The 26,669-nt window shown below is 37.2% G+C and overlaps 1 protein-coding gene across 1 annotated transcript in view; it reads right to left on the bottom strand.

Moving 5' to 3' along the window:
* Positions 1-26,669, bottom strand: part of CR1 (complement C3b/C4b receptor 1 (Knops blood group)) — a gene marked incomplete at both ends in the record, with an annotated part of 116,442 nt that overhangs the window by 73,155 nt on the left and 16,618 nt on the right. Inside the window, 8 exons of the mRNA XM_082858325.1 lie at positions 1,688-1,773; positions 4,923-5,022; positions 5,541-5,720; positions 7,739-7,957; positions 9,763-9,848; positions 11,050-11,152; positions 11,242-11,418; positions 14,097-14,495. Coding sequence (XP_082714451.1) covers positions 1,688-1,773; positions 4,923-5,022; positions 5,541-5,720; positions 7,739-7,957; positions 9,763-9,848; positions 11,050-11,152; positions 11,242-11,418; positions 14,097-14,495 — 1,350 coding nt within the window. The remainder of the gene's footprint in view (positions 1-1,687; positions 1,774-4,922; positions 5,023-5,540; positions 5,721-7,738; positions 7,958-9,762; positions 9,849-11,049; positions 11,153-11,241; positions 11,419-14,096; positions 14,496-26,669) is intronic.

Genomic DNA, 26,669 nt, shown 5'->3' with positions numbered 1-26,669 from the left:
AACCAAAAGCTCTGGTACAACTAATAAAAAATAAACACAAATACACAATATTACACACGACAAACATAACAATCACAGATTCAGAAGTAAAAAAATAAATGAATGTGTATCTACTCTATGCTAATAATCTTGAAAATGAGGATGTTAGAAACGAAAATATATTTTGCCAATATTGACTCAAGAAAAGGTAGCATATAGAAGAAGTGGGAAAAAATATATCAAAAACACTACCGCTAAAAAGGTATGAAGCACAGATAATCTTATCGACAAATTTAATCTAATATTCAAGTAACAGATAATTTCTAGGCACTTTAAATCATTCCTGAGCACATAAAATATTTCTATCATTTTTGGCATGAATATCAAAGTAGACACTTATTTATTTAATTTTGCTTAAGAAAATATTTAAGAAGATGCATATTTATTGTAGAAAATTTATAAAATATAAATAAAAATCACCTTTAAGCCCATTATCTAGAAGGAATCACTATTAACTATTTAATGTGCAATCATTAATACACAAACACACATTTTTTTTTCTAAAATATCTTTGTCATCTAAGTAATATTTCAGAGTACAAACATACTAACTGATTCCATTTGAAAGTGTTCTCTCTCTTGTCAAATGCATTCCGGCATATTTTAAACTTGTTTTATTAGAACACATCCCATGTACCTTTATAAGATTATTATTTTGTAGATTATTTCCAGAACATTGTTTGGAAATATGCACAATATTTAGATTCTTTTGAATTTTTCACTATCATAAAATAATAATATAGGTAACATCTGTACATCAATCCTCGCAGAAACCCACGGTGATTTTTTAAAGTCATGAACTGTAGAATTTCTGGATTAAAGGCTTGCATACAGTTAAGGTTTTTGATACATACTGTGCACTGGCCTGTTAGAAAATTCATTACCACTTATCCTACTATCAGTTGAGTTGGAGAGTGTTGATTTCTTTTTTTTTTTAACATCTTTATTGGAGTATAATTGCTTTACATTGTTGTGTTAGTTGCTGCTGTATAACAAAGTGAATCAGCTATACGTATACATATATCCCCATATCCCCTCCCTATTGCATCTCCCTCCCTCCCTCCCTATCCCACCCCTCTAGCTGGTCACAAAGCACCGAGCTGATTTTTTTATATTATCACCAAACCCAGGGTTATATCTTTATGTTCTTTGTTAATTTGCAACTGCTCCTTTCTCTATGTGCCCTGAAGTGTAGAAAGTTCATACTCCAAACAACTCATGGGAAAGATGGCATGTCACTGTCCAGACAAAGAATAAGAGAGCAGGGAGGGCCCACCGCTTGAACAGATGACCTGGGATTAAGAGTTGACAGACAGGAAGGAAGGCACTTTCACTAACCTTGTATTCATTTACTTCACTAAAGAGAACAATCTTCAACCTGGAAGGTGTTCAACCAACAAAAGAAGAATTTGGGTGCTCTTCTAAATGACTTCCAAACTATTATTTAAAATAAATTATACCCTAGGATAAGGAAAAATCAGGAGGAACTAGAAGCTTGGAACATTGTGAGCACCTTTAAGGGTAGGAGTGTTTTCTTCAAATATCAGAAGGATACTATCGCCAAAAGGGATGAAATTTATCCTCTGTAATTCTAGGGGCCAACTGTAGGATTGAGCATGGAATAAATGGGGCTAGAGATTTCAACTCACGTTCACAAATTGGTGGCTCTGAATCCCAAAAGACAGTATTGCCTGAGATAATACATTCAGCAGCTGAGTGACCAATGAGTTGATACCTGAAACCAAAAATGAAAAATAGGCACGCTGTACACATCCCATCAATTTCCTCAGCATGCATACATGCATGGCAAATCTGAAAGGCTACAGTCTGAAAGAAGTTCAAGGACTAGCCTAAACTCCACCTCTTTTATCTGACTTTTCTTATTTCTCTTTTTCTATCCTCTCACTGTTGAAAGGAATATTTCCTCTCTAACTCCTCATGGCTCGCTCTGCTTCTTCATTTCTTGGTTTCATTTTGGATTGTACCCAGTACCTAAATAAAACAATACTTTTGTAGACCGGCCTGACAATTTTCTTCTTAAAATCTGTTTTTTCTTATATTATTATTGTTACTTAAGTTTCGTTTTGCATTTTCCTGATATACATAAATATACATATTGTATACTAACACTGCTATGTCATTTTAGTTTAGGCATGTTTCTTGTAAATACAACAAGATTTGTGATGCTTTTGATCCTATTTGGAAACTTTTGGTTTTCAACAGGGATATTAAACCATTCAAATTTACTGAACTAAATGGTATGGTTGATCTTGCTTTTGTCATCACTTCATAATGTTCCTTCATAATGTTCAGTAGTAAGCACATAGCAGTGAATACAGCCGATCTGCCCCAAATATAAGGGCTTATTTCTGGTGAATGAGATGGATATTGCTATTCCTTTTTCTTCCCTCTCATTTGCTACATGAACCAGATAGGTGAACCTCTTTTAGTTGCTCTAATAATTTGGAAGCTAAATAACCGATTTTTGTTCCTTTGAAATTTCATTTCATGTGTTATATATTGGGTTGGCCAAACAGTTCGTTCAGGTTTTTCCGCTACATCCTCTGGAAAAACCTAAGCGAACTTTTTGGCCAACCCAGTACATACACAACACAGGTATTCAACCCTATTTTCTCAATTTTGGTGTCAAAATATATACAGTCTACCCATCTCCTATGTAATAAAAGTCTAGACTATGTTTTTTTTTTTTTTTGCTTTCTTCTATTTGCTAGTTCTATGGATATATTTTATGACTTCAGAAATTGTTATTGGATTAGGATTACATTGTCAAATTTCACTTTTTAACAACTAGTTCTGTCATTGTATTAAGTTTTATAACTTTGTTGAAAATATTTGAACTTTTTCAAAAATTTGTTTTTCTTTTGTTTGACTTTTGGCAATTTTCTACCTCACCAGCATTTATCATTATCCTTTCAGAAAATACTTATGGATTGTCTGAGTTTATCTTTTTCCTTCTCCCAGGAACTATGCTTCTTGTAAAGTACACAGGTGTGATTTTTAGGTCCTTGCTTATCCTTTACTGTACATCTGTAGCCTCTAGATGTGAATACTAGCTTAGCTCATTAGAAACTCCATCTTCTGCAATTTAGTGATGTGAAGGATCAATGTGATATCAATACAAATTAATTTCTTTTGCAGCTATTATAGTTTATTAATTTCCTTTCTGCATTCTTGAGGTTTTTTTCATGATCCCTGAAATACAGATAATTCCCTATTGATGGATAAATATGGGCTTATTGTTTTCCCTTCTGGAATTTTTGTTACATGTAATTTGAATCCCAGTACTCTTTTAGACATATCTTCTCTTTTCTCTGCTTCTTCATCCTTTTCCACTTAATTCTGGGAGAAGTTGATTAATTTATCTTCTTACCCTCTGCTTTAATTTTCTACAATATTCAGTGTGTTTATCACAGAATTTTTCTTTAGTTTGACAATTGTGTTTTTCATTCATATGCAAACATTCTCTATTTCCTAACTAGTTTCACAGAAACAGCGTGCAACTGAATCTTGTTAGAAACGTAAACAGGAGATTTTTCTAAAAGTTTCTCTTATTTCTTAGAAGTAACTCTATTTTGTAAGAGGACAATTCTTCTGATTTTTCAGATTGCTCTTTTTACATTAATTTCCTGTAACATATCACAAGCTCAACGGTTTTCTATTTTATGCCATTGAGAGGTTCACTCTTATTCCGTAATACATTATAAAGAGGGTACAGACAGAGAATTTATAGATTGTACTTAAAAATGCTCAGAGAAAGACAGAAGTGTTTAGATTTACTCTAATTTCACTTTGTCAGATTATAGGTACTATGATCTGTAAGGCCTTGGTTAGCAAATATGCTGAAGGCCACAAGTTCCTTTTCAGTGTTTATCATGGCAGTGCAAATTTGGCCCATATTCTCTGACTGGTTCAGCTGCTCCCACTGGGAGTGGGGTTGAGACTGAGCAAGGGTAAGCACCCTTGTGGGTGGGACTGCCGCCCAGTAAACACTTTATGTCTGACATTTTCACAGGGGACTCTGTTATGGGTTGAGCAGCGCACCCCCAAAAGTATGTCGAAGCCCTAGCCCCCAATCCCCATGAATGTGACCTTTTTAGGAAATAGGGCCTTTGCAGATATAATCATGTTAAGATGAGGTTATTAGAGTGGGCCCTAATCCAATATGACTGGAGTCCTTACAAAAAGAGAGCACTTTGGACATAGACCCACACAGAGAGGAGAGTGCCATGTGAAGACACAGACACAGAATGAAGATGGCAATGGGAAGACAGAGGCAAAAACGGGAGTGATGCGCCACACGCCAAGGAAGCCCTGAGGTCACCATAATCTGGAAGAGGCAAGGAGGGATCCTCCCTCAGAGGCTCTGGAGGGAACATGTCCTGCTGGCACCTTGATTTTGGACCTCTAACTTCCAGAACCTTGAGAGAATAAAATTTTGTTGCTGTTCTGAGATACCCAGTTTGTCCTACTTTGTTATGGCAGCCCTAGCAAACGAAGAGTGCAGTTACCTTATAGGATCTGCTTTCTACACAGTGGCTCCATGGCCTTCCCCTTCTTTCAGCAATGCCTGCTCTGCGCAAGCGCTGTTTGTACCATTTGACTATGCCCTCCCCTCATTTTCTTCCTTTCTACCTGGTGAATACCTCACTTTTCTTGTATGTACTGCCCTGGTTTCCAGCAAGGAGACAGATTTCCCCTCAAATCTTATCATACCTTTGTCCATTTCAATTAGGAGTTAAACACCCATGTTCAAGCTTCTTGAGAACAGACGGTAATAGCCTAGTCCTCTTTTCCAAGATATGACCAGAAGGTAGTATCGCTGTCCTAGAACTCTTGAACCAAGAGATGGTCCTGCCCACTCACCCTCTATTACAAGAAAAAATGATTCTGGATCCGAACTGGGTGTCTGTATCTATGTGCACCACACCATTCACAGGATCTGGAGGAGTATTACATGATTTACCTTGGGAAAGAAAGAGAATTTTGGAGCCAGGAAGAGTAATTTGAACTTTTGTTAGTGTATAACAAGGAACCTCACCAGACTGCCTCGGTATCAGCCACCCACTAAGCACCACTTTCAAAGAGACCTCCCCTCTAAATCTCTCCTATCTGTGCCTCAAATCTCTTATCTAAATATAAAGGTCATTTGTGGCCTTATATCCCACCAGTATAAAAGTTTTTATTACCTCGTTATTCAAACAGTTTATGTCTCCTTACAGATTTTTTTTCCTGATCTGGAGTAATTCATTATTCACTACCCCATAAAAAAAATGGAGTTCTCCTGCAAATATTCCTTGAAACATTCTCAGGAGACAAGCATTTCAAACAATAATTAGGGGTGACCTACAAGACCAACTCTGACCTCCACCTATGTGAACATGTTTGACAAAGTTTCCCCATCTCTAAAATTTGGAGAAATTAAATAAGATCCTAGAGATACTTTGACAAACATAGGAACGCTCCAATGCAGGGCTTACTCACGTTTACAGACATCTTTGGCACTTGACCACGTGAGGTTTTGTAGACACGTGATAGAGAATGACTTCCTGTGGTACCCAGGGCGGCATTCATACTTTAAAGATGTCCCAATGGGAAACTCAGATTCATTGGTCTGGAGTTTCAACTTGGCAAATTGAAAGTGATCTGGGGTGTTACAGTGACCTAGAGACCAAAAAATCAAGAACATCAGAGTTAACACAAAGATACCCAATGCCATTCTTCCTTTTCTCTTTCTTGTTCGATTTGATATCAGAACAAAAGAAACTTTTAGTTGTGGAAAGATAATTTCCTTGTAATCTTTGAAGGGAAAGTTCCATTAGCATGTGCCCATTAGAAAATATACTATCCGGAAGGCTATTTTGCTATCTGGGCATTTGACTCATATCATTTACTGTAAAAGACAGCTCCAATTCAATTTTTCACATTTTTAGGGAGACAGAGGAGTGTTTCTGCTCAGGTTACACCTGGTCTGGTTTCTTTGTACTTCAGTGTATCAAACCCCATGCTTACAAGCAAGAATGGACGACTCAAGATGTTTTTTGAAACTAGGAAGCAGCCACCAACTTTCTAGGTCTGATTCCTAAGCTGGCCATTTCAACACAACAAGGAAATAAACAGCATCTCTTCAAAATAAAAACAACAGCAAAACAAAAACAGAAACATTGTGTGAAGTATATGTTGAATCAAATTCTAGCTTTAGCTCCAAGCCCCTACACCTAAAGCTCTAGGTTTGAGAAGTGAAAACTCACTTTGGATTCAAGTAGTATGAAATCAAAAAAGTGTATATGTTTGGAAAAATAGAAATCGTTTCCACTTGGTTTTGACACTAACTTCTCTTTTAGTTTCTATTCCAGCTGTCCTCCACCTCCCTTTCAATTATTTTTTCAAAGAGTAAAAGCTATGCTAGAGCCAATTCTGCACCCAGATAATTCTCTGTATGAAGACTTGCAAACCAATTTCTCATTTCTTTAACATATAATTAAGTGATTTTTCTCAATATGAAAATTTGGCTTATTTTCAAGGTGGCTTCACAGGAAATACATCCATCTATATTGCCTGTTTCTTTTCATTTTAGAGCTTGAATATTAGCTATACTAGCTTCTAGTTCAAGGAGTCCCCCTTATGACTAAAATCTACTACCCAAGGCCAAATCACACATGAAGATGGTCTGGCAGGTCTCCAGTCTAAAAAATCTAGCTGATAAAACTAGGACTGCCATCTCAGCATAGGGTACTGGTGAAAAAAGTCATAGAACTTAGGGGAAGATTGCCTTTCACTGCCGATTCAGTGAATCTGAACTAGGTGTCTGTGTTTGTAAACAGGCTCATAGGGACACCCCAAGCTGAAGCCATGGTGTTACAGAAGGAGAGTGAGGGCAAAAACGACTTCTGAATATCCATTCTTGGTCCCTTTCCTTTCAGAACTGCTCTTTTATTTCAGACTTCCTCAGCAGTCAGTATGTTATGCCGGGACTAGGGTCACTTCGACAATTTACTTTCCCCTTCCTTCTTCACTTCCTGAGTGTGGGTGTCATAGTGGTATTGGTTACCTTAGGATACCTTCTCCAGACCTTAGAAATAAACACTCTATTTTGCATTTTCCCCTTGAGTTCACATTGCTTTGCTTTTTCTTTCCACCAAAGAGGGAAAACTTCAACAGCTGAAATTAGTGCGGGGCTAAGGAGCAAGTAAGCCTTATCTTAACTTAGAACTTAGCCCATACTGGCTAAAAGAATCTTTGTGTTTTGTTTACAATGCAGCCCAGTTTTCAGAGAGAACACACAGTGGTCTCTGGACAAATAGCTAATTAAAAGCGATTTTGCCAGGCTTTGTTCTCTGCTGGTCTGTGCTTCTCTCCAAAACCTGTGAAGATGGTACAACTTATGCTAGTTAAGGTTCATAGGTATTTGCTTTTAGTTCCTATGCTTTGAAAACATTTTCCTTCTAATTCTAATTAGAACTAGAACCGCCACCCATTTCCTCCATCTCTTTTCACCAGCCCTCTAGAAGCAAAGATCATCACAATCTTACATGTTGATGTATCTTAAAACCATTTATTATTGTTTTGGCATTTAAGTGTATCGAGTGCACAAATAAACACCACATTGTAATTACGGAAACTTGGAGAGTCTGGTTTAGATATTCTGAATCCATTTGGAATGTGGGGTAGCGCGCAGTAACCTGGAGGTCCACAGCGAGGGGCAGGGCTGCTCCAAATTCCGTTCCCTTGACTGTCACTGGTACAGCGGATGGTGTTCTCCCCAGTGAGGCTGAAGATCATCCCTCTCTCTGGGTGCGGGTCACATGTGTAAGTGACTTCTTTTCCAAAAGGAAAGACTTCCAGAGGTTTGCCTGTGTGTCTCCCATTAAGGATATCAGGAGGATTTGGACACAAGATTTCTGGAAAGAAGGCAAAAGCTCTAAGTGTCATTCATGAGTTTTCACCACAGGTAATCTATAGTCATCGGGTGTTATAGTTGGTACTACCTAAAAACACTGAATGGACTAAGTGAAGTGAGATTTCAATCCCATTTTTTTTTAATTGAAAAAGTACAAAAGCATTTGCCTATCCTGAATCTTCCAGACTTTTAAGTTTTCTGGATGATAGAAACTTTACACCTTTAATTACGTACCAAAACTTTTAAAGAAGAAAGAGAATCTATTGGAGAGTAACTCATTCATTTAATCAACACATTGGGCACTTATTCTGTGTCAGCCACTCGTCAGGGTCGGCTGGATGAAATGGTGAAGAGCACAGATAAAGTCTCTGTTCTCCAGGGAACTTACATTCTTAGGAAATATTTCTACAATGTATTCCATATGTACTAATCACCTAATCATATGAAACCTTTCCTTAATAACTTACCCATAGTAACCATCAACCGATTATGACAGTAGTGCTGTCACAATGAATTGAAACATACATGGTTCATTGTAAAAACTCTAAATGATCCATACTGTTTTGTTATTTTTTTTTTTTTGATGCATGGGATTGCTTATTATTATTTCTTTACTTTCCATCAGGATTCAAATTGTTACTTCTTTCTGGTATCTGCTTGTCTGTTGAAACAGTCCTTTCCTTATTTCTATTTAGTGTTTCTTATTAGGCTTGGGATTTGGAAGAAGCTACTTAAATTAGAAACAGTCATGAAAAGTAAGAGGAATAGTACAATCAGTAACTGAGCTCTAACCCAGGCCAGTGGACAGCCATTTGTCATGTTACTTCAGTGAAAGTTGGGTTTCTTGGATGACAGGATCTATACAGAAGTTATGTTTTTTAATAAAGTTTTACTATAAAATGTGTCATAGGATAACTGAGCAGATTTCTTGCAACATAAACCTTTTAGTAAAATTTGGATTAGTTTAAAATTTATATATTTTCCAATCTTTAGGATCAAGTGATGAGGCAAAGTCCTATCTTCTATTGGGAAAATACAAATGGGTAGACTAGGGGAAATCAGTGGTGGCATTGCATATAGGAGACTCATTTTTTAATCATCTTATTATTTCTGAATCTTTGCATAATTTATTTAGATGCAAATTTTGAGAGTTTAAGGAGTATTAAACTGCTCACCCTGTGTAATGCTGTTCCCCACTTTCCCCTCATTTCTACATTGCTCTGACCTATCATCTCCATAAGATTTAATTTATTTTCTTTCTTGTACATCTTCCCACTTGAGTATAAATAACATGGGACAGGGAATTTGCTTATCTTGTTCACTGCTATAACACCGGTGCCTGGAAGAACATCAAGCACACAGTATGTGCTCAATAAATAATTGAATGAATGAATGTTTCATATTTGTATATTAGCAAATAGACAGGAATATTGTAGAGTGACTTTACCTTGATGGCATAAAAAAGTAAAAGGAAGAAGGAAGGAAGGAAAAAAGAAAGAAAGAAATTTGTCAAAGCTTCACGTTAGCTAATCTCTCCTGATTCAGAGAGAAACTACAGCAGGATTTATCACGTTAAACAAAGAATTCTAAATGACAGAGATTGATCAGATAGTTCTCAAAACACATGATGCACAAGAAAGTGCATCACAACAAATTGATCCACAATAAAATACTATTAAAATAAGCAACTATTTACCAATAATTCAGATTAGAAAATAGAAGAACCACGGCTGGGGAGGCCATGGGTCAAATTACCAAATAGATTAAAGGGAGAGATTGGCCTGAAGTGTTATCCCTTCTACTCACGTTCACACACAGGAATGCTGCTGTTCCAAAGGCTTTCCATTCCAACCAAGACACAGTAACTAGCAGAATTGCCTTTTAACTGGAATCTAAGGAAGAAAATGGTAGTGAATATGTGAGCTGCTTAAGCCAAAATGCCATTCCATTTGCAAAAATCTCAGCATTTTGAGGATCTGAAACCAGCAGGTGGCAGAGGTTCAGAGGCCACATCAATCTGGAAAAGTCACAGCTTCCAGTGAGGGAGAACAGCAAAGCACAGTCACGTGGTCACATAATACAGTCCCAGCCTAAGTTGAAGAAGGCAGTTGTAGCATAGCTGCCATCGCCGTCATCCTGGACCTAGGCTCAGAGAAATCAGTCTCTCACTGTGCATCCCACGGTAAAGCTGATAAATCTACTCATAGTCATTATTGGAATAAAACATCCTCCAAGTGATGACACTGGAACAGCTAGTAAAACAGTTCCCAGTTTGCACTGGACAAGCAGAGAATAGCTGGAAAGAGAACAAAGATTGTTCTTTTGTCTCTATATTTGTGGTGGTTATGCAGAAGGCTCACAACAGCACGCTGGGCTACGGAAGAGTAAGCGTGAATGTTCTGGGGGGAACAACGAAAGGAGATTGGAAATGACTCTTGTACAAAATTCTCCTAAATGTTATTTGGTGCCTGTCAAGGATTCTTTGGAACATTTTGAGATCAGGTACTTTGTTGCCCATGCTTGATACTTCCCATGTAGAGATGTGCATGCTGTGTAAGGTCAAGTGAATGACCTTACTTAAAACTTTAATATCAGCCACCATAATACCATTTCAGAGCCCTTGGCCTCTTATCAACCAGGTGATATATGACTGGATTAAAAATGCTTATTCTTATACTTTCTCTCTTATTACAAAATTCACTTTGGATGGTTAAAAAATTTTCTGAAATAATTCTTAAATGATCTTATTTTTAATAAGATTTTTGTCACATATCAAACTTTTTCTGGAACTCTCCAAATTACTCTTTTTCTTTTATGCTTGGAAAATATGATTTTTTCACTTAATGTGTCACCTATGTATACTCTTAAACAGTAGTTGTATTTGTGTTTAAGCATGCCAGCTAATATACGTTTCAGTTTTCTCTTCATATCTTATGTTATTAGTTCCACCTGTTCCTTACTCTTAACTTCCCATATACACTCCCCAAATTTAACATCCCTGAGTAGTTCCTATTTTAAAAATCACACTAAACCTTGCCTTTTTGAATTGACCTCAGTTTCAGTGCTCAGTAGGCCAGGCAAACTCACACTCACCCCTCATCACAAACGAAGGATACTTTTGCTCCAAGCTGAAAATTAAGTGGAAAGAGTACATGTCCATTAGGCAACTGGTCCAGGAAGTCAGCACATGATTTCACTAGGAAAAAAAACACACACACAAAGGAGTGAGATGTTCCTGTGAGGGACAACGAGACTGATCCACATACAAGATGACAGTATAGGCACCTGCACATTTGGGGGCTGACGGGCTCCAGTCTCCCTGGGGCGTACAATGCAGAGAAGCAGCCCCTCTGAGATCATAGCCAGGCTCACAGCTGTAGAACACTTCCTGCCCAGAAGAAAAGTTGTTCCTGTGGCTTGGGGTGTGTTTACCATGCGGGACTTTTGGAGGTGGCTGACATACTAGGGAAAGAGAACCAAAGTGCTGTTAATTGTGTGAAAATAACTTTTCCTCAGTGGTAAACTGGCTAAGACAATCAACAGCATAAATCTATTTGTTTTTAAAAATCTGGTAGACTAACACCCTCTCGTTTTATTGATGGCAAAATTGAACAGAGACACAGAGAGAGAGAGAGAGAGAGAGAGAGAGAGAGAGAGAGTCTTGCGAAAAGTCATAGAACTGATACACTGCAGGACAGTGACTAGAACTGAGACATCTTCAGTTCATGGTTTTCCATCTAAAGTACACACCCAAGATGACACAACAAACAGTTCCCCTACACAATTCTTCCTTTTATTGTTCACTTAGTACACAGTTGGTAGATTGATGGATTTTTTTTTTTTTTTTTTTTTGGCGGTACGCGGGCCTCGCACTGTTATGGCCTCTCCCGTTGCGGAGCACACGCTCTGGACGCGCAGGCTCAGCGGCCATGGCTCACGGGCCCAGCCACTCCGCGGCATGTGGGATCTTCCCGGCCCGGGGCACAAACCCGCATCCCCTGCATCGGCAGGCCGACTCTCAACCACTGCACCACCAGGGAAGCCCCTATTGATGGATTTTTTATTTTATATTTTTATTTTAATTTTTATTGGCACCAGCAATTTATATCCACCTTTTTGGCAATAAGGAAAGCTTGAGTCCAAATCTCATCCAACAGATTTCCCAATCACCTATCACACTCTGCTGTGACAAACAAGATTCATACATCTCTTCTCATCTCTTTCCAGCTCCTCTCCAGTGGTCACACCACCTGACATGGGTTGGTGGAGAAGATAAGTCTCCTTTCTGCACTCTGCAGGGCCAGGTCCTGCTTAACCATTCACTTCATTCCAATGAGAAGATGGGCCACCATCGAATGAAATCTTCTAAAAACCCTACTGCCCTCACAATGAAAGTGCATATTCCATACCATATGTTGTAACTGAGCCTCTGTCTCTTTATACAGTTGGTTTGAATTTAGAATCAGAATGCACTTGAATCTCCTAAATTATATAAAACTGTAGTAACATGAAAAGTCATTTCATTTTGGCTTAGATCAGGTCAGTTTGTCTCTCTGGACTTTAGCTTTCTCAAGTATAGAATGGGGCATTGGACTAGAATAAATGACCCCCTTAAGGACTCTGTAAATACTCTGATGCTGTAGCACCCAATTTCAGGGCTCATCACCCCCCTGTTTGTCTTGATTAATAAGTGCACTGTGATGTGATCATTTAAGCGCTGTGCTGGTTAAATCTCTGTTGACTCCCAGCCTTACACTTCTGCATTCTCCTTTGACTGCTGGGGCCAGAAGCCTGAAAGTACAACTGCTAATCTTCCTTGCCAGCTGGGTCCTGGTTAAGCTCTGACAATTGGAGGCATATATACTAAATTAAAAGGTAGGAAGATGATAGAAGTCATTCTTCTTGTAAAGGAGGCTCAGGAAGTGGCAACTGATGGCTCTTCCTTAGCAGCAGCAACATTAATTCTATCAATGCCAGTGACTGAAGGCTCCAGCAACCTCAGCTATGTTCTGGCAGCAGCAGCAGCTTCTGCAGCGTGAGCAGCTGGAGGAAGTACATGCTCAGTGAGTGCAGGTGCCTGTGCTCTAGTCCAGGAGAAATGGCAGCCCCCTGAGCTCTGGGAACACTGCCTTCCTCCTTTTGCTCTTCCTGCCCTTTTAACACCTTTATATTCTCTTACCTGCACTAAATCCCTCACTCCTTGAAATATCTAGAGTAGCTTTAGATTTCCCTGGCTCTGGAGTCAGGTAAGCTTGGGTTCTTGTCTTCACAGAGTTAGTATCTATTTAATCTTGCACAGTTATCCAATCTCTCTAAGACTCACTTTCTCTGTAAAACATGGAAAGAATAGTAACTACCTCATGTCTTTGTTTTAAGAATTAAGTGGGGCTTCCCTGGTGGCACAGTGGTTAAGAATCTGCCTGCCAATGCAGGGGACACAGGTTCGAGCCCTGGTCCACGAAGATCCCACATGCCGCGGAGCAACTAAGCCCGTGCACCACAACTACTGAGCCTGTGATCTACAGCCCGCGAGCCACTACTACTGAACCCGCGTGCCACAACTAGTGAAGTCCGTGTGCCTAGAGCCCGTGCTCCACAAGAGAAGCCACCGCAATGAGAAGTCCGCGCACCGCAACAAAGAGTAGCCTCTGCTCACTGCAACTAGAGAAAGACTGCGTGCAGCAACGAAGACCCAATGCAGCCAAAAAATAAACCAATAAATAAATAAATAAATTTAATAAAAAAAAAAATTAAGTGAATCCATAGATTATACAGCGGTGCCTAACAAGAAGAATCAGTCATTACATATTCGCAGTTACAACACTCAAGAGTAATTAATAAACTTTTTTAAAAGATTATTTTAACTGAAAAACAGAAAGAACTGAAAGATGATGTCACTAGTGTCATCACAAGGAAATTTTACATTCTTTACCCAGATTTATCTTTGCTTCTGAGTTTGAACACATACACATTCACACACACATACACACACACCTGCTTTATTTAATGTTTCCTCCCAAGAAAATTTACCCATCCACACTGCTCACCACACATCCTCCCCCAAGAACCGACACTAACCTCTCTATCCTCCTACAACTCACGTCATTTGTAGGCCCCTTCAAAGCCTCAGTCAGACTCACCTCTGGAGCAGCTGGGCAACTCCGGCCCCCACTTGTTTTGGGATTGGCATTCAACAGTGGAGGGTCCTTTCATGGCAAAGCCGGGCTGACACCTAAACCTCACGCTTTCACGTAAAGAAAATAAGCTTTTGTTCTCAGACATCCTTATTCCATTTTCAATGACTGGAGGCGTGCATTTATTAGGTGCAATGCACTGAGGGGGAGGGCCACTCCAGATGCCAACTTGATTGTCTTCACTGGTGCAATATATTGACGGCTCACCCACGAGGTCAAACAGCTTCTGCCTTCTCTCTCCAAGATTGCAGCGATAGGTCACCACTGTTCCGTATTGAAAGTATTCTCTGTCGGTGCTAATGAAATCTCCATTGGCGATGGCTGGGGGTGGCCCACAAGGAATGCCTGGGAAAAGGGAAAGCAGTGAATTAAAATAACTAGTGAGAGAAATCAAATGACTCACTAAATTGTAACTATTTTTACCTTCATTATTTGCTTTTAATCTTTGCTAATAGAGATAAGTTTTTATGAAGTTGTAATTTAGGTAGACATAACTAAGTAGAATTTGAGTATATCTGGGTAAACATGAGAATATTTATGAAACTGTAGACTACTGGATGTTAAACATTTTGGAAACCTAAATGATATAAATGGAAATATAAATTACTAATATTCATTAAAGCAGATATAGAAAGCTAGAATAGACCAAGAAACTTGTAAAAATAGAAGAAAAAATTTCACCTATAATTCTATCATAGTTTCAAGTAATATATACTTCTAAATGTAATTTCAGGTGTTTCCAAGAGGTAAAGGAGAGAACTTAGCAACCCATTTTATCAAGCCTAAGTTTGATATCATAATATTATACCCATGTAAAAGTGATCATATAGTAGTCCACCAAAAAAAAGCTAAATACACTTAAAAATTAGAAGTAAGACTAGTACATAGTTAGAAAAAATTGTGTTGTTCTAACACTATATAACTGGAACTAAGTAACATCATCCAAAATTCCAAAACACTTAAAATTAAAAATGAAAATTCTTTAGGAAGCTTCTGCTTCTGGTAATGGTAATCTCAATAATTCAAATCAAACATCACTCCACCCATCTCACCCGCAGAGAAAAAATGCTGGGTAAAATTTAAAACATACAGAATGCATCAGAGTGCTAACAAACTGGTTTCACTGAAGGTTAAAATCCAGGTGAGAGCCAAGCATTTGGGCTACTTTCCCCCCTGGGAAGGTTAGTTGAACCAGGAGGGGGCATTTGATACTGAAATTAAGAATTTGGATAAGATTAGTTGCAGTTTAGACACAGTTGAAGAAAAATCAATGAACTGGAAACTAGGACAGAAAAAAATATCCAAGACACAACACAGATTGACAAAAGGATCGTAAATAGACAAAAGAGTAACAGAGGAACCATACGTAGAAAGATGTTTAAAGCATTTATTGCCAGAAGACCTGCAATACAAAAATGCTTAGAAAGAATTCTTTAGGCTGAAGGAAAATAGTGTCACATAGAACTGATAGAACTGCAATACGGAGGAAGTGTAACAGAAAGAGTTAATGTGTAGATAAATATAAATAAATACCACTTTTATAAAAGCAGCAACTATACTGTCTTGTGAGATATATAATATATGTAAAAAAAACAGTAGAAAATGGCAGGAGAACATCAATGGAGTTAAACTGCTATGGTTCTTGCATTGTTTGGGAAGTGGTAAAAATCATTATTTATAATAAATTAGATTATATAATTATAATAGGTTATAATTAATTAGATTATAATAAATCAAGGATCTATATTGGAGTCTCTAAGATAGCATTAATAAGAAAATAAAGTACAGCTAAAATGTTCTTGAGGAGAAAAAAATAGAATAATAAAAATACTTGATTAATTTTAAAATGTGAGAAACCTATAACTAACTAACCTATAACTATAGTTAGTTTAAACCTAACTATATCAGTAACTATATTAATCTGAAATGTCCTAAACATTCTAATTAAAAGCAAAGATTTTCAGACTGAATGAAACAACAAAATCTGAGTATATGATGTTTACAAGAGATCTATTTTATTTTATTTTATTTTATTTTTATTTATTTTTTGGATGTGCTGGGCGGCTTGTGGAATTTTAGTTCCCCGACCAGGGATTGAACCCAGTCTCTCAGCAGTGAAAGCACAGAGTCCTAACCACTGGACTGCCAGGGAATTCCCAGGTAAATTTTAAATATAGAACAAAGAATGGATGAAAGTAAAAGATTTGAAACATATGTAATACAAAAACAGGAAACAAAAAAAGAAGGCTGGTGTATCTATATTGATATCATACAAAATAGATTTTAAGGCAAGAAATATTATGAAAGGTAAAGAGGGACATTTCATTATGATAAAAGAGTCATTAAGCAGGAAAATATAATAATTCAAAATTTTCATGTATGTAATAACATAGCTTTTAAATTACATAAAGAAAAATCCCTATAGCTGATAGGAGAGATAGACAAATCCAGTCATATTTGGTGATTGTAGCAGTTTAAATGGTGATTCCCTAAAAAGATATTCCATGTCCTAACGCATGGTACCTGTGAATGTGAACTTATTTGGCAAAAGAGTCTTTGAAGATTTAAGTCTTTTAACTTAATTATAAGTTAAGGATCTTGAGATGAGATCATCTTGGATTAACAGAGTATATCTTCAATCTAAAGACCACAGTGTTTGTAAGAGACAGAAAGGAAGGGGACACACACACAGAGGAGAAGGCAATGTGCAATGGCGGCAGATATTGGAGGGATGCATCTATAAGCCAAGGAATGCCAAGGATTGCAGCAGCCACCAGGGGTAGGAGAGAGGCATAGGACAGATTCTTTCTCCCAGGAAAAGGAACCAGCCTTGCTGACACCTTGATTTTGGACTGCTGACCTCTGAACTAAGAGAGAATAAATTTCTATCGTTTAAAGCTACCAAATTTGTGGTAATTTGTTATGGCAGCCCTAGGAAAGTAACACAGGTATTTTACAAATTCCCATCAATAACTGAGAGAACAAGTGGAGGGAAAAAAACACAGTAAATCATACTTTCCTAAGAGAAATTTATAGAAAATGACATAAAACAACTACACCTTCTTTTCAAAGGCGTATGTAACATTTTACCAAAACTGTCCATATTCTGGGCTATAAAACATGTTTCAAAAAGTTTCAAAGGATTAAAACAAAAGAATGATAACTAAAAAATCTCCAAGTGTTTGAAAATTAAGTAACACACTTTAAAATAAACTATGGATAGAAGAAGGTATCAAAAGGAAAATTAGACAATTTTTCTGTATCATGATAATGAAAATATGAAGATTGTGGGAAGCAAATACAGCACTTTTGGAGAAAAATTTACAGGTTTAAATATATCTGTTAGAAAAAAATAAAAGCCAAAACAAAATTATCTAAGCTTCCATATCAAGAATTAATGAACAGAGAACACCAAATTAAGCTCAAAGAAAGTATCAGAAAGGAAATAATAAATCAGAAATCAATAAAATAGAAACTAGTTATACACTACAGAAGATTAAGTTAAAAGTTGTTTTTCAAAAAAATCTTAGAAAAAATTTTAAATGCCTAGTAAAAGTAATCAAGAGAAAGAAATTTTAAAATGTTACCATTATCAAGAATTAAAATAGAGATATCAGTACAGACCCCATACACGTTAAAATATAATAAGAGGATATAATGAACAACATTATACCAATAACTTAGCAAATGTAAATGAAATACATTCCTTAAAAAGCACAACATACTAAAACTTATTAAATAAGATATTAAAAATATTTTAAAAATTTAGAGCTATTGAAGAAATTAAATCAGTAATTAAAAACCTAACAACAAAAACTCACATCCAGATTGCTTTACTGCTGAATTATTGCAAAGATATAAAGAAAAATAATATTAATGTTACATAAATAATTCCAGAGAATAAAAAAGAATGAATACTTTCCAAAACATTTTATAAGACTAGCATAATCTTGATGCCCAAACCTGACAAGGGCATTAAAAGAAATAAATAAATTAGAGTTCAACATCTCTTGAGAACATAAATGCAAATTTTCTAAACAAAATATTAAGAAACTGAACACAGCAGTACTTACAGAGGATGGTATAATGATCAAAATAGGAATTTCATTGACTAATTTAAAAATATTAAACCAATCTTACAATACTTGAATAAAAAAATATTAGCAATCACACAAACACATACACCACACACAAGATAATCATATATAACACATCATGACCAAGATGGATTTATTCTAGTAATTCAAAGCTGGTTAGCTTTCCAAAGATCAATCAATGTAATACAAAACATCAACAAAGTAAAGGAGAAACAGATATGACTATCTCAATAGATGCAGAGTGATAAATTAGAACACACATTCATGATAAGTCTTTCAGCAAATTAGATAGCAAAAGGAATTTCCTTAATCTGATAAAGGATATCTGCCATAAATTTACAGGAAATATCATGCTTTATAATGACTATGTAAAACCAATATTATCTCTTCCATTCGACATTGTACTGGAGTTTCTAGCCAATGCAATAAAATAAAAGAAATAAATAAAAGATACAGGAAAGGAAAGAATTTAAAAATATGATAATTATTCACAAATGACATGATTGTTTATGCAGCATATCAAAAAGAATAGGCAGATAAACTATTGAATTTAAAAGAAAATTTAGCAAAATTGCTGGATTCAAGGTCAAATGATTGCATGTTTAAGAAATAAACAATTAGAAAATAAAATTTTGAAAAAGATATCTAGGAATAAATCTAATAAATGATGTTCAAGACTTCTATAATGTAAACTGGAATATATTAAGAGAAATTAAAGAAGACTGCAAAAATGGAGGGATATATCATGTTCATGAATTTAAAACTCAAAAATGTAAATATGTTAATGGTCCACAAATTGAACTACTGAGTCAATAGAAACCCAATACAAATTCAAGCAGGATTTTGTGTGTGTGTGTGTGTGTGTGTGTGTTTAAACTGACAAGCTGATTCTAAATTTTATATGGAAATGCAAAGGGCCAAGAGTTACCATGTAAATCTTGAAAGTAAATGGTTAGAGGATATGAGCCACCAGATATCAGTCTTAATATAATTCTATAGAAATGAAAACAGTGTAGTAAATAAACCAAAGGAAGAGAACCTCTCTGGAATGAGATTCACATATCACATCACCTGACTCATGGGCATTGTGGTATATAAGGAATGGTCCTTTTAAATAAATGTTATTAGATTAATTGTCTATCCAACAGGGGAAAAAAAACACAAAAAATGAATACTTTGACCATACTCCACACCATACAAAAAATAAATTTGAGATGAATCACAGACTTAAACATGAAAAATAAAATGATAGGCAAAGATTTTTTTAAGTAGAACAGAGAAAGCAGTAACTAGAAAGGAAAAGACTCATGAATTAGACATTATTAAAATGTATTTCTATTACCAAGGACATCATTAAGAAAGCAGAAAGACAAGTTATAGCCTGGAAGAAAATTTTTGTGTTACATTTATTGGAAAATCTGGGAATATGTAAAGAACTTCTACAGAACAATAAAGAGATACACAAACAGGTAAACATTGGGGAAAAGTTTTAAACAGGCATTCATAAGTGTATGAAAAGGTACTCAGCATCAGTCATTAGGAAAATGCAAATTAAAAACCACAGTGAGCCACCAGAATAGCTAACATTTAAACAATTGATAAATAACAAGTTTCAAAGGATGTGGAGCAGCTGGACCTTTCATATGCTTCTGGTGGAAGTGTAAATTTGTACAACCATTTTATAAAATCTTTTGGCAGTACCTACTAAAACTGAATATATTTATACTCAGCAATTCCACTTATAGAAATATAAACAATTTATATAGGTTTGCATGTATATAAATATGTATAGATTTGCATATATATAAAGATTCTCAAACTTATATAGATTTGCATATGTACCTGTAAGAAATACTGCTGATATTTAAACAGCTGAATTTACAAATTAATTAAATACAATATAGCAATAGAAAAGATCCAATTAATCCTACATGCAACAACGTGGACGAGTCTCCTAAGTATAACACTGAGCAGAAGCTGGACACAGGAATACACATCTTTTTGTTCCTTTAATATAAAATTTAAGAAGAGGCAGAGCTAATCTTTGGTGAGAGGGCAGAATAATAGTTACTTTGGGAAGATAATAACTGAGAAAGGGCAAGATGGGGAGTTTGAGGTGCTGATAATGTTCTATGTCTTATCTGAGTGCTATTTACATGGGTGCGTTCACTTTTTAAAAATTCAATGAACTGAATTAATAAGATTGTGCACTTTAATATATGTTAAACTTCAATAAAAAGTATACACAGTGTGAAAAAATTGTTGGGAGAAAAAGACCATCTAACAAAGTAAATTCCAGGCCACAAGGCTTTATTGATGAACTATTTCAAATATCTAAAAAAGAATTAATGCCAATCTCACCTAAACCCTTACAGGGAAACAGATATATAGAACACTACCAGCTGGCTTTATGAGACTATCATAAATTTGATACTAAAATCAGATAAAAACATTACAAGAAAGAAAATTACAGTCTAATCTCTAAAAAATATTAAGAATGGAGTAATAAAAGTGTTCTAAAATTAGTGGTGCTGGTTACACAAGTATGAATATACCAAAAATCATTGAACTGTATACTTTAAAAGGGTAATTTTATGGTATGTGAATTGTGTCTCAAACAAAAGCATATTAAACAACTAATAAAAATTATAAAATATTATGACCAAGCTGATTTATTTCAAGAATGTAAAATTGGAATTTGAATCAGTTTGTCTTTCAAAATTTCTTAGCAATGAAGAGCATAAGGGAACATCCTTAATCTGAAAATGGGTAGCTACAAAAAAACCTACAACACATACCAGATTAATAGTGAAATATTTGATTGAATCTTTCCCTTTGAGATGGGGAACAAAACAAGGATGCCTTCTAGCCCCCAATGTGAAATGTTACACTGGTGGTCTACCTAGTGAAAGAAAGAAAGGAAGAAAGAAAGAGAGGAAGGAAGGAAGGAAGGAAGGGAGGGAGGGAGGGAGGGAGGGAGGGAAGGAGGGAGGAAGGAATGAAGAGAGAGTTCCCTGGTGGTCCAGTGGTTAGGACTCAGTGCTTTCACTGCCATGGGCCCAGGTTCAATCCCTGGTTGGGGAATTAAGATCCCAGAAATCATGTAGCATGGAAAAAACAAAAAACAAACAAACAAAAAAAACAGGAAGAAAGGGATAGAGAAAGAAAAGAAAGAAGCAGGAGGAAGAGGAGGAAGAGGGAGGGAGACAGAAAGTTTGTAGTTATCTACTGTTTTTGTACAATGTCATCAAGGCTAAATTGGAGCTAGTTTTCCCAGACTTACTTTGTTTGTATGGTTCTAGGTTGGGGTTAGAGTTTGAGAAATTGGCATGAAATGCAAGGTAGAAATGAAGCAACAGCTGTTCCACTCTGAAGGCATCCTTGGTCAGAGGTGGCAAGGGGACAAATGCACCAAACAAATGGACAGGCTCTCCTTATTTCTTGCTCTCCTTATTTCTGCATCCAGCTCTCCTTAACTGCTGGTCCTGCTTACCTACAGTGATTCCAACCCAGTCTCAGATGCTTCACTGTGAGGTTACAGAAGCAGTAGTCATGAAGAGCAAAAAACTTTTATAGATTTCTAACCCCAGCCCTCTTCCCAGTTCTACCCCAGCAGTCAGATGTGCTTAGCTTCCTGAAAGCCCCAACTCCAAGACAGCTGGTTAGTGATTTTTCTGATCTTTTTAGAGCAGTTTCTCATGCAACTGGATAAAGTTTAATTCCATAATAAATCTCGTATTTCATAATACCAATAGTAGTTCTGCTTCCATATTTGGACCAAAATTTATCCCAGAGTAACAGAAGAGTCTGGGATTGGTTCTTTGATACAACTGGATTTAAAGGAATTAACATTGCCCATGAAAAAGGGCACACAAGTAGTTTATGGAGCGTAGAGAAAGAAGATCACCTCAGTTAACACCCACAGACATCTACAATCAATCGAAGCAAGGTTTTGGGTGACCAAGTGGTTGCTGTCCTAGAACATTTTAAGGAAGGCAAGTAATGGAGTTGGTTGTGTACTTCTAAGTGCACCAGAGAACTTAAGAGAAAGAAAATTGTGAGTACAAAGCTTTAAATTCCTGCTCAAGGTCTGGATCTGGAAGCTTCTACATCTGCCCTAAAAGAAACACTTGTATCCTGTAGCCACAGGGCCAAGATTCCTGAAAAACAAACACACCACCTAATCCTGTGGCTGAACTGCAATGCAAATTGAATTCACAATTTCAGAATCTCTTACGCTAAAGTTTGGGCATTGATTAGAAAAAGAAAGACTCTGAAAACTGAGATGGAGATATATGGAAAAATTCTAATGAAACAGAATACCTTGAACCTGGAAATTCTGCCGAGAGAAGACCTTCAAGATGGCAGAGAAGTAAGACATGGAGAGTACCTTCCTCTGCACAAATACATCAAAAATACATCTACATGTGGAACCACTCCTACAGAACACCTACTGAATGCTGGCAGAAGACCTCAGACTTCCCAAAAGGCAAGAAAATCCCCACGCACCTGGGTAGGGCAAAAGAAAAAAGAAAAAACAGAGACAAAACAATAGGGATGAGACCTGTACTTCTGGGAGGGAGCTGTGAAGAAGGAAAAGTTTCCACACACTAGGAAGCCCCTTCACTGGTGGAGATGGGAGGTGGGCATGGGGAAAGCTTCAGAGCCATAGAAGACAGTGCAGAAACAGGGGTGTAGAGGGCAAAGTGGAGAGATTCCCGCAACAGAGGATCAGTGCTGACCAGCACTCACCAGCCTGAGATGTTTGTCTGCTCACCCGCCAGGGTGGGTGGGGTCTGGGAGTTGAGGCTCCAGCTTCGGAGGTCAGATCCCAGGGAGAGGACTGGGGTTGGTTGCGTGAACACAGCCTGAAGTGCGCCAGTGTTCCACAGCTAGCCAGGAGGGAGTGTGGAAAAAAGTATAGACCTGCCTAAGGGGCAAGAGAACATTGTTTCAGGGTACACAAGGAGAGGGGATTCCTTCCCTGTCTGCCCACAGAAGGCAGAGCACCGTCTAAACAAGCTCCAGAGACAGGCGTGAGCCATGGCTATCAGTTCAGACCCCAGAGATGGGCATGAAATGCTAACACTGCGGCTGCAGCCACCAAGAATCCTGTATGCAAGCACAGGTCACTATCCACACCCCACTGGGAGCCTGTGCAACACACCACTGCCAGGGTCCTGTGATCCAGAGACAACTTCCCCAGGAGAACACACAGTGCGCCTCAGGCTGTTGCAACACCACGCTGGCCTCTGTCACCACAGGCTCACTACGCATTCCAATTATAACTACCGTACCCCTCCCTCCCTGCTCCAGCCTCAGTGAGCCACTGCCCCCTAATTGGCTTCTGCTTAAACCCTGTCTGGTCTGGGTGGGCACAGATGCCTGAGGACAAGCTACAGGTAGAGGTAGGGCCAAAACCAAAGCTGAACCTCAGGAGCTGTGTGAACAAAGAAGAGAAAGGGAAATTGCTCCGTGCAGCCTCAGGAGCAGCGGATTAAATCCCCACAATCAACTTGAGGTACCCTGCATCTGTGGAATACCTGAATGGACAATGAATCATCCCAAAATTGAGGCGGTAGACTTTGGGAGCAACTGTAGACTTGGGGTTTGCTGTCTGTGACTGATTTGTTTCTGATTTTTATGTTTATCTTAGTATAGTTTTTAGCACTTGTTATAATTGGTGGATTTGTTTATTGGTTTCATTGCTCTCTTCTTTCTATTATTATTATTTTTTTAATTGCAATAATTTTTTTTCTTAAATTGTTTTTTCTTTCTTTTTTTCTCCCTTTTCTTCTGAGCCATGTGGCTGACAGGGTCTTGGTGTTCAGGCCTGGCATCAGGCTTGAGCCTTTGAGGTTGAAGAGCCAAGTTCAGGACATTGGAAAACCAGAGATGTCCCACCCCACATAATATCAATCGGTGAGAGCTCTCACACAGATCTCCATCTCAACAATAAGACACAACACCACTGAACAGCCAGCAAGCTCCAGTGCTAGATACCCCATGCCAATCAACTAGCAAGACAGGAATACAACCCCACCCATTAGCAGAGAGGCTGCCTAAATTTATACTAAGTTCACAGACACCCCAAAACGCACCACAGGACGTGGCACTGCCCACGAGAAAGACAAGATCCAGCCCCCTCACCAGAACACAGGCACCAGTCCCCTCCACCAAAAAGCCTACACGAGCAACTGAACCAACCTCACCCACTGGGGGCAGACACCAAAAACAATGGGGACTACGAACCTGCAGCCTGCAAAAAGGAGACCCCAAACACAGTAACTTAAACAAAATGAGAAGACAGAGAAATATGCAGGAGATGAAGGCACAAGGTAAAAACTTACCAGACTAAACAAATGAAGAGGAAATAGGCAGTCTACCTGAAAAAGGATTCAGAGTAACGATAGTAAAGATGATCCAAAACCTTGGAAATAGAATGGAGAAAATACAAGAAACATCTAACAAGGACCGAGAAGAACTAAAGAGCAAACAAAAAATGATGAACAACACAGTAAATGAAATTAAAAATTCTCAAGAAGGAATCAGTAGCAGAATAACTGAGGCAGAAGAATAGATAAGTGACCTGGAAGATAAAATAGTAGAAATAACTACCACAGAGCAGAATAAAGAAAACAAAATGAAAAGAATAGAGGACGGTCTCAGAGACTTCTGGGACAACATTAAACACACCAACATTCGAATTAGGGGTCCCAGAAGAAGAAAAGAAAAAGAAACAGACTGAGAATATACTTGAAGATATTAGAGTTGAAAACTTCCCTAACATGGGAAAGGTAATAGTCAATCAAGTCTAGGAAGCACAGAAAGCCCCATACAGGATATATCCAACGTGAAACACACCAAGACACATATTAATCAAACTATCAAAAATTAAATGCAAAGAAAAAATATTAAAAGCAGCAAAGGAAAAGCAACATAAAACATAGAAGGAAATCTCCATAAGGTAAACAGATGATCTTTCAGCAGAAACTCTGCAAGCCAGAAGGGAGTGGCAGGACATATTTAAAGTGATGAAAGGGAAAAACCTACAACCAACATTACTCTACCCAGCAAGGATCTCATTCAGATTCGAGGAGAAATTGAAAACTTTACAGACAAGCAAAAGCTAACAGAATTCAGCACAACCAAACCAGCTTTACAAAAAATGCTAACAGAATTTCTCTAGGCAGGAAACACAAGAGAAGGAAAAGACCTACAATAACAGACCCAAAACAATTAAGAAAATGGTAATAGGAACATACATATCGATAATCACCTTAAAGTAAATGGATTAAATGCACCAACCAAAAGACATACACTGGCTGATGGATACAAAAACAAGACCCATATGTATGCTGCTACAAGAGACCCACTTCAGACCTAGGGACACACACAGATTGAAAGTGAGGGGATGGAAAAAGATATTCCATGCAAATGGAAATCAAAAGAAAGTTGGAGTAGCAATTCTCATATCAGACAAAATACACTTTAAATTAAGACACTTACAAGAGACAAAGAAGGACACTACATAATGATCCAGGGATCAATCCAAGAGGAGGATATAACAATTGTAAATATTTATGCACCCAACATAGGGGTACCTTAATACATAAGGCAAATGCTAACAGCCATAAAAGTGGAAATCGACAGTAACACAATCATAGTAGGGACTTTAACACCCCACTTTCACTAATGGGCAGATCATCCAAAATGAAAATAAATAAGGAAACACAAGCTTTAAATGATACATTAAACAAGATGAACTTAATTGACATTTATAGGACATTCCATCCCAAAACAGCAGAATACACTTTCTTCTCAAGTGCTCATGGAACATTCTCCAGCATAGATTATATCTTGGGTCACAAATCAAGCCTTGGTAAATTTAAGAATATTGAAATCATATCAAGTATCTTTTCCAAGCACAACACTATGAGACTAGATATCAACCACAGGAAAAAAAATATGTAAAAAATACAAACACATGGAGGCTGACTAAACAATACACTACTTAATAACCAAGAGATCACTAAAGAAATCAAAGAGGAAATCAAAACACCTAGAAACAAATGACAATGAAAACACAATGACCCAAAAGCTATGTGATACAGCAAAAGCAATTCTAAGAGGGAAGTTTTTAGTAATACAACCTTATGTCAAGAAACAAGAAACACCTCAAATAAACACCTAACCTTACACTTAAAGCAATTAGAGAAACAAGAACAAAAAATCCCCACAATTAGCAGAAAGAAAGAAATCATAAAGATCAGCTCAGAAATAAATGAAAAAGAAATAAAGGAAACAATAGCAAAGATCAATAAAACTAAAAGCTGGTTCCTTGAGAAGATAAACAAAATAAACCATTAGCCAGACTCATCAAGAACAAAAGGGAGAAAACTCAAATCAATAGAATTAGAAA

This window comes from Leucopleurus acutus, assembly GCF_964270905.1.
Source record: "Leucopleurus acutus genome assembly, chromosome: 2".
NCBI lineage: Eukaryota > Metazoa > Chordata > Mammalia > Artiodactyla > Delphinidae > Leucopleurus > Leucopleurus acutus.
Note: the sequence above shows the minus strand (reverse complement) of the source record. Positions and strands in the feature narration are given on the sequence as shown.